This window comes from Brachypodium distachyon, chromosome 3 (assembly GCF_000005505.3).
Source record: "Brachypodium distachyon strain Bd21 chromosome 3, Brachypodium_distachyon_v3.0, whole genome shotgun sequence".
NCBI lineage: Eukaryota > Viridiplantae > Streptophyta > Magnoliopsida > Poales > Poaceae > Brachypodium > Brachypodium distachyon.
In genome coordinates this window covers 47,660,233-47,674,662 of record NC_016133.3, presented here as the reverse complement: position 1 = coordinate 47,674,662, position 14,430 = coordinate 47,660,233, and the positions used below count along the sequence as shown (strand labels likewise).

The 14,430-nt window shown below is 43.3% G+C and overlaps 1 protein-coding gene across 5 annotated transcripts; it reads left to right on the top strand.

Annotated features, from left to right (window-relative positions):
• Positions 1 to 898: 898 nt before the first annotated feature.
• Positions 899 to 10,887, top strand: LOC100829311 (arabinosyltransferase XEG113). 5 transcript variants are annotated; one of them, XR_002965574.1, is made up of 14 exons: positions 899 to 1,760; positions 2,448 to 2,704; positions 2,868 to 3,003; positions 3,442 to 3,536; positions 3,736 to 3,789; positions 4,041 to 4,154; positions 5,635 to 5,733; positions 5,829 to 5,948; positions 6,501 to 6,587; positions 6,668 to 6,921; positions 7,535 to 7,694; positions 8,619 to 8,711; positions 9,868 to 10,370; positions 10,494 to 10,887. XR_002965574.1 is itself a non-coding variant. In XM_024462294.1 (10 exons), the coding sequence occupies exons 1-10, from the start codon at positions 965 to 967 to the stop codon at positions 6,836 to 6,838; spliced, it is 1,929 nt and encodes a 642-aa protein (XP_024318062.1). In that variant the 5' UTR covers positions 900 to 964; the 3' UTR covers positions 6,839 to 7,286. The 5 variants fall into 5 exon arrangements, 1 of the variants encoding a protein (XP_024318062.1); XR_002965573.1 differs by having other exon boundaries at positions 900 to 1,760; positions 7,456 to 7,694; XR_002965575.1 differs by lacking the exon at positions 7,535 to 7,694 and having other exon boundaries at positions 900 to 1,760.
• Positions 10,888 to 14,430: the final 3,543 nt, after the last annotated feature.

Here is a 14,430-nt window from a genome sequence, read left to right as displayed (position 1 = left end):
AGAATTGTATATGTTAGTATTTTTTTTCATAACGGAATTTATAAGGAGTGTCGCTGAAATATCGGTATGTTAGTATTTTTTTCATAAAGGAATAGGTGACTAACAAATTTTAATTTTTTTTTTCTAGAAAGATGCAAACACTTAATCGTAGGGCTTACTATATTATCTAAAGTGAATGCAAACCTAGTATGAAATGCAATAGCTGAAGCACTAGCCGAAGTGATAGATAAACAATTTAACTTGCAAGTAAGGGGTGAAAATGATAACACATGGGAGATGAAAGATTTGAATCCGGAGTTGCACCTCTTGGGAATTGTACGTCTCCGTTTAGAGGAGTGATCTACCGCGAGGATAGAGGCTCACAAAGGTTCACTCTATTCTCCTCTCAGAACACCCCAAATGCAAGGTGAGCTCCAATAATGGCTTCCTTAACAAGAAGAAAGGCAGTCTCTACAACTCAATTGGCTCCAATAATGGCTTCCTTAACATTGGAAGGTGAGCTTCAATAATGATTTTCTTAACAAGAAATGAACTCCAAACCCTTAGAAACAAGGAGAAAGAACGTCTCCACAACTCAATTGAAGGCTCCTTTCCAAATTCACAAGCATCACCGCACCAATCTAATGGATTTGAGAAGGCACCTTCGGATTAGGGATTTCAAAATCCCAAGAGTAATAAAATCTACAATGAAAAACGAGAGGAATTAATTTTTGTTTTGGTAAAATTCTAGATCGAGTTCTTCTCAACCTTTTCTCAAACTATTAGCTTCAGGGATGCATTTGGAAGAGAGATCTCGATCTTTTGAACCTTTACCGCAGTACCGTGCACCTGCGGCGCCGTCGAACCAAAGTGGACACACAAAACCGAAAAACCTCACTAGTTTTTCCCCACTAGTGGAGTATCACTCATCCGGGTCAGGTGGGCCCCACCGACGCATCTCTGAGGCAGCCCCACGCGACAGAGAATGTCCGGAGCGCAGCGCCTGCCCCCACCTCCAGCTAGATCCCGCGCTTCCGGCTCCGGCGACCCGACCTCCCCGGCCAACGAAATGGCGGCGTGGTGCCCCGCCGAATCCACCAAGCCTGTCTTCGTCGGGATCTTCGGCGCCATCCTCGGCGGCTTCGCTGTCTCCGCCCTCTTCTTCCTCCTCTCCTTCTCCTCCCTCGCATCTCCCCCTCTCCCCTTCCCCGCCGTCGCCACCACCATCACTCCCAACGCATCCGCCCCCGCACAGCCGGAGACCATGTACAACCGCCCCATTTGGAAGCCTCCGCCGCGGGGTTCGCGGATGCCCCCGCCGCGCGCCTTCCGCCTCACCCGCGACATGGTGCGCGCGCGCGCCCGCGACGGCGTCATCGTGGTCACCTTTGGCAACTACGCCTTCCTCGACTTCATCCTCACCTGGGTGCACCACCTCACCGGCCTTGGGGTCGACAACCTCCTCGTAGGCGCCATGGACACCAAACTGCTCCGCGAACTCTACCTCAGGGGCGTGCCCGTCTTCGACATGGGCAGCAGGATGGCCACGGAGGACGCCGGCTGGGGGTCCCCCGCCTTCCACAAGATGGGCAGGGAGAAGGTGCTGCTCATCAACACGCTCCTGCCATTCGGCTACGAGCTGCTCATGTGCGACACGGACATGGTGTGGCTCAAGAACCCCTTGCCCTACCTTGCCCGCTACCCCGACGCTGATATCCTCACCTCCAGCGACCAAGTCATACCCACAGTCACCGACGACAGCCTGGAGAAGTGGAGAGAAGGTAATTTATTTACGGCACATTGAAAATGAAAATGTTACATTGCATTCAAGACTTAATGTTGAGAAAAGAAATTGTGATGCATCATCTATAGATCTCCATCCCTACCAGCAGTTTTTACTATCAATCAATTTGTATTCCTTGGAAATATGTAGTATATATATCATCTCTTGTTTTACTCCTCGGTCTTGAAATTTTTGAAATAAACTTTAGTTGAACTACAAAAACAAATCTTTCAGTATTTAGTATTTAGTGTGCAAGGCTTTAAGCATTTGGTAAAACAAGATTTTATGGGGGAAAGGAAGACAGAACTCACTTAGCTAGATAGAGAAGCCAGCGAGAAAATGTCTAAACACTATATTGGTCTACTTAATGTAATATCACTGCTTAAGAGTATGTTCGCGCCTGCCAACATTACTAACAAGTCCTCAGAGAACATGGACATGAAGTACAATAGTACTCTTGTTATGAGTTTCTCCAATAGTTATGGAATCTGCTGTGATTTTTGGTTGCAACTTTTTAATTCACCAACAAAATAGTATTTACCTTTTTTGTTTAGCATGATCACCAACAATTTGTGAGAGTTTGACATGAGGTTCTTTAGTAGTTAGTACTCCTGAATTCTCAAAAGTTTCGCATTTGTAACTTAAGAATAATTTGTTGCTGTTTCTCTTTTTTCCTTAACCACAGTGTCTGGGGCATTCAATATTGGTATTTTCCATTGGCGACCCACTGAACCTGCTAAAAGGCTGGCGAAAGATTGGAAAGATCTAGTCATGTCTAACGATGAAATATGGGACCAGAATGCTTTTAATGATCTTGTACGCAAAGTTTTTGGACAACCTGTCCAAGGGCAAGATGAACTTGTGTATTCATATGATGGGAAACTGAAGCTTGGAGTCCTACCAGCAACTATATTCTGCAACGGCCATACCTACTTTGTGCAGGTAGGAGCATTTTTTGTTTGTAACAATCTTGAATGGCATTTGTTTTTGTTCTTTAGATGTTTGATTGCCACTCCTTTGTTCCACCAGTTTGTTCTTAGAATCATAGTGTGCTATACTGCTAATTGATGGCTAATTGTTCTGTATGCTTTTGTTGAATTGTCAGGGCATGCATCAGCAGCTTCGTCTAGAACCGTATGCTGTGCACACTACTTTCCAGTATGCAGGTACTGAAGGAAAGCGCCATAGATTACGTGAGGCAATGCTTTTCTTTGATCCACCACCATATTATGACTCACCAGGTCTGTTCACTGTTACCCCCAACATAACTGTGCTGTCGACAATCTTTGGGAATTGAGGTTTATGTTTGCAGCTCTTGGTGGTGTGTCCTGGTGTTCATATGTTTCTTGTGTATGTGTTACCTCAAGTTAACTAGTCAGAGTAATGGCATGGTTTCCATAGGGAAGCTCCTGGTTTCTTGTGTATGTTTGAATCCTATTGAGTAGCATTGTAACCACATTTAGCCAAAGGAAATTGGAGAATTGTTTTTTGGACCAATAGTTATTATCATTCTTACATCATGATTCAGTTCTCAAAGTTTGGTTTTGTCTTTTATTCTTCTTGTCATTATTCTTATAAAGCTTCATTGGTTGGCGCATCTGCGTGAATAGAAAATACATACTATAGTTTTACCCGTTTCTATTTCGTTATGTCCATAAATTATTCATCTCATGCTGCAGGGGGTTTCCTATCATTTAGACCTAATATTCCCAAAAAATTGCTGTTGGATGGTACCCATACAGTTAAATCTCATTTTGCATTGGTCAATTACCAGGTATCTCCAACCATATCTATATTTGGTCTATTTTATGGCTGCACCTCTATTATTAAAAGCTACTCCCTGCAATCCATAATAAGTGTCGGGGATCTAGTACAAAGTTGTACTAACTTTGTACTAAAATCCCGACACTTATTATGGATCGCAGGGAGTATATGTTTATTATCTAATTAGTCTATTGGTTGTAAATTTTCAGATGAAGCAAGTAAGAACAGCACTTGCTATTGCTTCGTTGTTAAAGCGAACCCTGGTCAGTGAAATTTCTTTTTGTCGTTCAAGTTTAATTTCATTCTTCATGACTATATTCTCTTTAATTTTTATCGTAAACATTCAAGTTAAAGCAGACGAGGGAGGGTAGTCGAGGGGCATGATTGAACAAGACGTAATAGTTCTGGGGAATTATAGTACGGAGTACCATTTTTCCTTTGAAGTATTACCTTGTTCGTCAGCTGTTTTCAAGCATGTGAATGAACCTTTTCTGACTTTTGTTGGTACTTGTAGGTAATGCCTGCATTATGGTGCAGGCTTGATAGGATGTGGTTTGGGCATCCTGGAGTTCTGGAAGGAACAATGACAAGACAACCTTTTCTCTGCCCGATGGATCATGTATTTGAGGTAATTACTCAAGGAAGAAAATGTTCCTTCATAACTTGTACTCGAATATATTCTACGAGGAGGATACCATCCATTGCCTTCATTCATTTTCTATGCTATATGTTGAGTGTACTCGATGGTAGTAAACATCTTTATGTAGTTAGTTGTCTCAATTGTTGCGTTTTCAGGTTTTTTTTTTCCACAATTAGGTTCATCCATAGGAAGACTGAATCGTACTAATTGGAAATTATGTAAAAGAAGTTAGGGTTAAGTGGAAGTGTATTATCTTATGAGAATACAATATGGTATATATGCGGAGAAGTCTTCCTAGAATCCTGTCTTATCTTCTTGATCTGGTGAGGTGCTGATTTTGAGAACACATCTTTTTTGGTAATCTGGCGAACCACTCATGTAGTCACGTCTACATCCGGTGGTCAAACTGCTTGGATTATTCTTTACACTTCATCCTGAAGAAAATTTTCTAGAAATCGAGCAAGAAAACAACAGCTTTCATTTTATTTGCTCACTCTGTTTCTAGGGTTTCATTTCACATGTGTCAAATACATTGGGCTGTGAGTTTCTTTCGCACTTTCCAATACCATTTTTAATTGAAACTAATCGCAAGTTCGCAACATACTACTCCCTCCGACTCCGACCCATATGTTTAAAAAGCGTCTAGATACAAGTAATATTTCGACAAGTAATTCCGGCCGGAGGGAGTATTTAAGTCCATCAATTAGTCATCATCTGAGGTCTATCATTGTAAAGCCTGCCATACTGTGCTTTCTGGTCCAAACTTTGGTCGCTTTGGGCTTACTTTCTAATCCAGACCCCATTATTTACCCCAGAACCATTTTCAACATCAATCATTGATGATCTGTGACATTTATAAGGACCAGTCTTCTTTCTCTTGCAATAATCCTGAGGAGATGCAGTGACTTGGATTTTACATCACTGACTGTTCCCAAATACTTGACATTTTTTGACCAAATAGATATATCAAAGATAACATGTTTTGGATACATATGGTAAGAGCATGACTTGTAACTACCATGCGACAACAGTGTGTAAGTTAAACTAAGAATTTTTGGTACATGTGCATTTGGTATTGTGGGTAAATATGTGTATAAAATGTGGAAGTGCAACACATTTTTTTGGTCACATGCAAAATATACTAGAGAGGGAGGGAGGGATAGAGAACATAGTACTTCATATCAACTGGTCAACAGCAGAGTGAAATAAAGCTGCCTCTACCTGCCAGTACCTGATGATAGATAGTGCTAGTACATAATGGATAGGGCAGACAAGTTGGAGATAAGTGATGTATATCGAAGTGGTTTGAAACAGTTGATATATCTGCAAACAAGTCTCTCTATACTGTAGAGAATCAATATGTTATACAGTGGTCTTGCTTTTGAGTTAATATGTTCTATTTAAATAATTCTTGTATGTCACCATAAAGCAAAAATTCCTACTTCAGCTCAGTGATTTCATTGTGCAGGTAAATGTTATGCTTAAGGACTTGCCTGAGGAAGATTTTGGTCCACATATTGATTTCAGAGAATACTCCTTTCTTGAGAATCCATCATTGCCTAAACAGGTACTGTTACATGACTTGTAGCCATTTCTCCTTTATCCTGAAAAATGAAAGACGGGCTTGTCTCCTAATGTTTTCTGTTTGGAGTATTGATTTAGGTGAAAGAGTCCTTTCTTGAGGTGCAGCTCTGCGATGAACATAGTACCAGATGCTCTACAGCTAATGAAACCAATAAGCACAGACCCCTTATATTAGCAAGGAATAACACTGAAGAAACGGTAAATTATGAGGAACCTCCTTACTATCTTGTTTCTGCTAAGTCCAAAACACATCATTCAAATGGTCACACTTATCCCATTATAAAATGTCCTTTCTGTTTTGTTTAATCTTCTTGGCTTTAGAAAAATTAGAATCATCTTGCTCTGAAAATTCATGTCACCGTTTATGTATTTGTAAGTTTAGCTGCAGATAACCATGTTATTTCTTAGGAGTTGTACAGTTTATTAAGCATATTCATAGAATTTAGAGATAAGCTGTCAAAAGACGATAAGTTGAAGCAAGAAATTAAGGCATTTCATGTTAACTCGACATCACTGCTATAGTAATTTTTTCCCACTGCTAGTTTATCTCTGAAGACAAGGGGTATAGATGTTGTAAACTAAGCTTAAAAGTGTACAGAGACGGATGCACCTGACACTTCCATCAATTTAGAGGAAGCAACATACCCCATAGGAATCAAAATAGGAGACTTTAACTAACACTATTAGTAAAAGCTATTGCAGAGTTCACTCTTCAGATCTTTAGTAAGAGAGACCCCCTTTGTTTTGCAGCTTTTGAATGTCTTCTCTCCATACAAGAATATCAAAATCTTACAATTCTCGTCTATTGTTGACGCCTTCAGAGGTTTTGCCGATGCTGTAAGCTGTTATTCTTATTCGCAGTTCTGACTATTTTTTTAATTCAAGCTTCCCATCTTAACTCTAGTTACTGAAACCAGGCTGTGGAGACGAAATTTCGGGATCGTGTGAAGAGGTATGTGGGCATATGGTGCTGCGTGGAGTTCCGTGAAATTGGGCACATATATTATGACATGTACTGGGATGAGAAACCAGGCTGGAAGCCGCATCCCCCACAGAATAGGGAAGATGACCATCCACCTTGGCCCTAACTATGGAGGTAGAAGAAAGAGATAATTACGAAAATGGATGAGACTTTTGTGACAAAGGCAAGATAGATGGCTAATTACCGCAGGTTTGCTCCTAAAACTAGAGCAATCTGCTCCTACCATTTGAAAATCCAACGATTCTTCCAGGCAACTCGTTACTCTGAAGAGAACATATGGCTGTCCGTTTTGTAGGTCTTCTGTAGATTGATTCACTTCTAGCCAACAGTTGTCCATTCTTCTCTCATACGTGCCAGAAAAGTTGTGTTGATGTAGACTGAGATAACATTTTAGATCATGAGCTTGAACCATGTTCATAAATACTGGCACCAGCTGCAAAGGAGATGAGGGATTTCTTGTGGTTGATACTAAAACCAAGCAAACCATGAAAGAATATGTCCATTATTTTCTCCATAACTTTTTTTCTGTCTTAACTGTCCAAAGAAGTTCCACCGGGGCTTGACCAATGAGAATATCGACCCTGTAGTTAGCATAAGACATGCATTTTTATTTCATAAACCATCTCAGATGTATGGAACTGCCAGTTTACTGCTAGGAGAGTTAGCATCCTTAGATTTTTGTCAGCAAATGAAGCATTAAACTTAAACTAATTTTTCATGTAGAGCGTCAACAGCTGTGTCAACTATTAGTGTTGTTAGCTCAGTGGTTACTAATGCTATGAAATAAGTAACACAATCTCAGACAAACGGCAACGGAACCCACTTGTCGTGGTCGCACAAGAAACATCTGTTGATGCCTGATTCTGCTACAATTGGAACACCAGTTGGAGTCTGCTATCTTGACACCACAAGACACTACCAATAAAGATTCCTCACAAGGTTTTACCATTTTCAGCACTGAGGTTAGATTTCTCTATGCATATTTTTGTCCATGGTTTGGATCACATCCACAGTTACATTTGTAGGCTGGCTCTCTCGCCCAGTATAGCCGCAGAGAGTTGTGTAGTGGTGTCTTGCATGGATCTGTTCCTCCCTGCGTTGAGGTGGATCTCTTGCGTGAATGTAACCAGATTTTACCCAGTTCTAAACTTTTAATACACAGCTCTATAAAGAAAAGGGTGTAATACAACAGCATAACATTTATGCTGTTTTTTACTATATTAACTCTTCCTGAGCTATCCTGAAACCATCAAGGCAGCCAGATGGGAAGGTTATGTGATACAAAATCATTTTACTTAGGAAGAGCAGCCTAGGAAAGTTTTTAGCCCCAGCAATTCTTTTCTCGCATTTACCAGGAAACTTGTACTTCCATTCTATTTTTGGCACAGCAAAATCAAAGTAACATTTTCCTTTAGGTTACCATACTTCTCTCACCGCATAAGTATCCCCATCTAATAGAAGCAAGAATGACCAAATTCCATCAAGTAGTACACAACATTTTTTGTCTAATTAATTGGTAGTTAATTTTGTTTAACTGCAGTATCTGATGAAACATTTGGTACCGTGTCCTTATTACTTAAATTTGTGCAGCAATGGATGGTACTGGTTAAGGAATAGGTGGAATTTTTTATTTAGCGTTGAGCTTCTATCTTGACTGGCATAGTATCCCTGCTTTGTTATGGAATCACCAAGAGAAAATCTGTAGATATAGCAATAAAAACATACTACCTCCGATCCAAAATAACTGCCGCAGTTTTGAACTAGGCTTAGTACAAAACTGAGACTTATTTTGGATCGGAGGGAGTAGGCATGAATTGTGTTGCAAGCAACTTGACGATATCTTTTGTATAATCATTATTGTGCTGATTCATATAATCAAATTCCAGGATGCTAATGGTCTAGGAATGCAAGCGGTTAGTGGAGAGGATTATTCTAGGGTTGTTGTCATACGGTACCCAAGTGACACAGTTTTGAAGTGGGTAAGTGCACATGTGCTCTGAAAATTGATGTGTTCTTACTTTCAGTGTTCTAATTTTAGATTGCTGATACTGAAAACAAAAGGAATCAAAATATATGTCTCTGATTGCATATATTCTGTAGTACTATCGTAGACTAATTTATGCATGACCTTGAAATGACAAGTCATCCTTTTTTCAGATCATTTTATGGTCATGGTTATCAGTTTGGAACATTTTAAGCCCCTACCTATCCATTACGTTGTGTTTATGATCACTGCAATTTTTCAAGCCTTTCCAATTGCTATTCGTTATGTTCTTTTCCAAGCATTCAACCCAAGCCATGAAAAAAAGCATCGCCTGCTATGCAATCATATAATAATGAATTTAACGTACTCCTTGTGCAAACTACCAAGGCCACCATGGTGATCGATTTTTGTTCCTTTCAGTATTGTGGTTTACAAAAAGTTGTGTTCCTAATCCAATATATTCTGGTAGCATCTTCCCTAACCTTTTGATATGACATGTTGCTATGTCATCCCAATGTTTTATTGATCCGACTGCCTATATTTAGATCAACTCAGTTCCTAGTCCTCCCTGAGTTCTTGGCTACTTGTCCAGGCTAAATGGTCCAGAACCAGGGTAGCAACACCTGTCAACGCTAATTTGCTATCTGGTGACATGTTTTATGGTAATTCAGGATAGACGGGATATCTATTATTTGAGTTATGATTTATTTGGTACTTGAGGATAGACGAAATTCTGCTGTTACTAACAATTGAATTTTATTTGAGTTCTGATCCAGTAGGAAGAATTGTTTATTTGAGGATTTACATTATAAATGGCAACTTAATGTGTGGTTAGAATGGTTTTCAAATGTGCCATTGCTAATATGATCTGTATATGTGCCACCATGAACAATTCTTTATCAAATAATCCACTTTTTTTTTTAAATAGTTGTCTTGCTGAAAGACATTGACCAAGTTACTCTTGCATACTGTTGCAGCAAGTAGTTTTAGTCCGTGTCGTTTCTAATTCTCAGTAGCTGCTGCTGTATTTCAGAGCAGAATATTCATGCCACTTTAAGGAGCCATGTCTTTGATGATGATACAAGATAACCGTTTGGTCATCGTGATCTGATCTAATAATTTGCATCCCAATGATTTTGTTGGCTTTGTAGGAAGGCGAAACAGCTGCAATCTGATGCAATATTGCAACGAGGCATTTGTGTCTATGGGATTTGGGAAAGTCAAAACATCGTGCAGCAATTTGTAGACGAAGATTGGATCGATGGCTTCGATGGGCCCCTATGACGAGTCAAATTAATCCACGTATATACGACGTGTGTTAGCTTGGCACCGTGCAATTAAAATAAGTGCAAAACCCCACTTCAGTTCCTCTCTGCGTTATTTCCTCCATCGCTTTCTCCCAGGTCACAGCCACGCATCAAGTCATCATTCTGTGCACACGCAGGAATCGGGAGATCGGAAACTCATCTAAATGATCCGATCCATATGTAATCTCACCCCCAGCCCTAGGTTTTGATTTTGTACACGCTGGCCGGCCGGCTTCGAACCTACGACCGTCGTGCTGCACTATTCCGTGCAGGCTTTAAAATCTGGAGTCTCGTTAAAGCGGAAACGGTGCCACCGATTGCATTGGCATCCATCCTCTTAGCCACATGTTTGACCTTCTCCCTCCTTTTCTCTCTTAGTTAATTTATTTTACTGTGAACTAGAGCGAGATTAGCATTCTGACAACCTTGATCTTCTCTTCTCTCTCTTTCTCTCTCACTGTTCCGTGCAGGCTTTAAAATCTGGAGTCTCGTCCCTAGCCTTACCCTTGAGCCCTTGACGCTGGCTTTCCACATATTAATTCAGACTGGGGTGCAATGGATGTGGACTGCAAACTAGTACGGGGTACGTTCTTATCTTCTTCTTCGGAACTGTTTGCAGTCTTCTTCATGTACGATGGACGGATCGATCACGCAAGATGGGAAAAGATCCCGATGGCCCTTTAGGCAATTACTACTGCTCCTACTAATCATGGATAATTGACACATGGGATTGGAATATTAATTCACAGTGGTGAGGTGATGTAAGAGTGCAAGACACGTTCATCCGACGAAGCACGTCCCACATATATGGGTTATATATATGCGGTACATCCTCCAATGCAAATGGAGTGAAGCTACGACAAATGACGGCTTTTCTCATATCCGAATCGTCCTTCTCCCTGATCGACTTGCCTCTTGTATCTATACCAATATATTAAATTGGAGTTGGTGGTGATGATACGGACGTCGCGGTACGTCATGTCATCAAAATTACAGCCAATATGCCATCAAAAAAATATATAAAATAACGAAAAGTTTTTCCCCGCCTCCGAGGCCACTGCGGGCTAGCCCGTTTCCCGCGCCGGATCTTGTTTGGCAGTGGCGGAACAGGCCAGGATCCATCCCCGTCGTGAGGGAAATTCTCAAACAGCGAGCGCGGCCTCTAGGCGGCCACGTCGCGATGGCATCTCCAGGCGGCCAGGCCTGATACGAACCATCCATCCATTCTCTCCCTGCCAGAGGTTCCGATTCGTGCCCCGTGTGCCGCCTACATGTAGATAGGGAGAAGGGAAGAGCAGGCATTGGACCGCCAGATCAAGAGTAGTCGGGGACGGGTAGGCCCGCACATAATGTGGGAAGTGGCGGAGTGGGTCGCCGGATCTGGAATGACATGGGTTGCTTGTGCAAAAGATTAAATCAAAGTTAAACTGGCCATGCCGTACCGCCCGCGGGCCTGAGACAATGGCTTGCGGGCTGGCACGCCCGTTTAGTTCTGTGCCAGGCTAAGTCCGGGACGAACCAATCATGGGGAGCTCGCGGGCTTTTTGGCTCTGCACGTTGGCCACCTATAGTCATGGGGTAGCGCAACGTCTTTTTTTTTATTGATGATCAAGTTTTTGCGAGCACATGTAGTCAAAATGAAAGAGACATCATGTGCATAATAACATGATTATCTTGTTTGTGTGGGATATGTTCTCCGCAATGACACAAATTTGGTTGACTTCAAGCATTCATGTCGATTTCTGCATAGTTTCGTCACTTTGCATTTGCAGGAGAGAGTGTGGTGGCCCATTGCAACGCACGGGGATTTCAACTAGTTCTTTTAACACGTCTCATTCTATAGTCCCCTCTTCGGGCGGGCGAAAACAAGGACGGTTGGGATTGACGCATGCCCCTTCGCCTGTTGTGAGAGTTTTGTAAATATCGCCGCATACAACAAAGCGTATGGCACTCGAAAGCCCATACGGGCCGCAAGGGGTTGTACGTGACTGTATTCGTTGGCGTCGACGTGTATATGTATTCGAGGGCATCGACGTGTATATGTATTCGAGGGAGTCGACGTGTATACGTACACGAATGGCGTACGCCTGTTATGGAATAAAACCTGCGTCGTCCGCATTGACTGCCCCGCGACTCCCTCTGATCTAGCAAAAAAAAAACATCCCGGACGCACAACCACCTCCGGCGATGAAGCGAACGCACGTATCGTCATGACAGATCCAGTGGAGGACGAGGTCGTGATCGTGAAAGATCCAGTGGAGGAGGAGGAGGCCGTGATCGTGGCAGATCTAGCGGAGGAGAAGGAAGGCGTGACCGTGGTGGAAAAAGCACCGGCATGTGCGTCCATCCTCGCGCGGGGTCCAATCCCTGCCAGGAGAAGGACGACATCGTCGGCGTCGTTGACCCCATGCAACAGCCGATTGACTGGGACTACTCCAACGACTACGGCAGGGCTCCAATCCATCATGGGTCGGTGGTTCAGGACGTCGTCAGCAACGATCAACCAGAGGTACGAACAAACCTAGTGTTAGTCCATGAGGTCGATGCAATGTTATTCTAAGGTTTGTCGATGCAATCTAGTTTGTCATCTGTAGGGTAAGTCGATTCGACTTAGGGTTAGCCGGATACACTATTGATGTTAGGTTTTCTATTAAGTTGGTAGGCATGATCTGTGTCAATTCGTAGGTGATATAAATTGTCGCTGAATTTATGTCAGAATCATTTTCTTCGTCGTACATACGGTGATTAGCTTTTTTCATGAATTGGATATTCTTGATGATCCGGCGTGAATTTATTCGTAAAGAACACGTGTGAGTACCATTATCTTGTTGTTGATAATATGCTGGAAAAAGGATTCGGATGTCGGCGGTGAACCAGGAGTCGATTGATGCGAAAAGAAGGCACGTCCTCAAGGCACTGGAGTATGGAGCGTACGAACACCGTTACGGTGACAAATGGGTGTGCCCGTTCTGTGACAAGATGAGCCTCGCAAACGACTTCAAGAGCATGGTGCAGCATGCCGAAGACACTAGACGTGTGTCTAAGAGGGCGCCTCACATTGTGGCAAAACATGCGTGTCGCACCAGTGGCACCCGGGATACCACCGCTGCATGACGCGTGGGCCACCTCGCTTGCTTTCCCGGAGGACCGCATCCCGGGCAGCACTGCACAAGCTGCCCGGCAAGTCGCCAGCCCCAAAGGACTAGCGGGCCTGCGGGGATTGCCCTGGAGGGCAGCAAGGGAATTCCCGCCTGGGCGCTCCCCGGGAGGCTCCTTGCCAGGAGGGGGGGTTCCCGGGCGCCGGCGCCCGTTACAGGAGCGGGACCGAGCGGGCAGGACAGCGGCGCCACGTGGCCGCTCGGCGGGCTCCCTGTGCGCAGGGTTCGTCAGGACGAAGAGTGAAGCACACGCGAGCATTTAATGCACCGACAGAAAGGGGATTCCCCGTCCAGTCAGCATATAGTGACTGGCCGGGTGTAATTTTTAGGCGCCTAGGCCCCTAGTTGCAGGGCTACATAGCTTGCATGCAAGCCAACGCACCGAGGGGGAGCTGCACTAGCTCCCTGCTCGCCATTTGTCATCCATGCACCGTGGCACCTGCGGTATCCCCTTCGGTATAAAAGGAGGACCCCCACCAAAGGTCAAAGGGTTTGGTTCGCTCGTTGAGTTTCCAGTCACTATTAGCATTAGCTAAAAGTAGCAAGTAGTCCTTAGCGGAAGAGAGGGAGATAGTGCCCGGGAACTCTCCCTGGCAACCTGTAAACCCTAGTTCGCTGGATAATAGCAAATTCAGAATCGTTGTGCTCCTACGCTTTGCATTGGCCTCGCCGGCGATCGCTGGAGCGATCCCTGTCGCCCACTGCCGAACCAAAAAGGGGGTGCCAGCGCATCCCCGGTGTCTGAGCCCCGTGCTACGACAATGTGGCATTCCGCGTGTTCTTAAGGAAGCTTGAAACCCAGGAGGTGGATGTGGATGCCGAGCCTTCCAAGAAGAAGGCGAGGAGGGGGAGGAAGAAGGGGAGGGAGTGAGAATCAAACCATGAAGTCATCGTCGTATTTTATTTGCTATTGCAGAATTGTGGTGATGTTAATCACTTTAGTAGTTTGAAGAACATAAGTATCATTATGTTTGGTTGCATGAACTATTTATGATGTTATATTTGACGTTTCTATGAATTGTGGTGTTCATTCAAGCGGCGGTGCCAGCGTCCATATCATTATTGGTGTTCAATTTGCGCGTGTCTACTTGTGACAAATAGTAAGAACAAAAATTTTATATTGTTGCAAACCCCGTTTGCAATCTGGCGAAATAAAGGCCGTTCTAGCCGTGATTAAGGCTTAACGAGGTAACCCCGATGGGGTAAGATTAAAAGCGAAAACAATATCCTGACGGTTACAGCCACATCG

Excerpts from the sequence above, each read along its gene's own strand:
- LOC100829311 (XM_024462294.1), top strand. The coding sequence starts at position 965 with ATGTCCGGAGCGCAGCGCCTGCCCCCACCTCCAGCTAGATCCCGCGCT. Across the intron at positions 4,155-5,634 it reads CGATGGATCATGTATTTGAG|GTAAATGTTATGCTTAAGGA; the intron begins GTAATTACTCAA and ends TTCATTGTGCAG. Across the intron at positions 5,734-5,828 it reads ATCCATCATTGCCTAAACAG|GTGAAAGAGTCCTTTCTTGA; the intron begins GTACTGTTACAT and ends GTATTGATTTAG.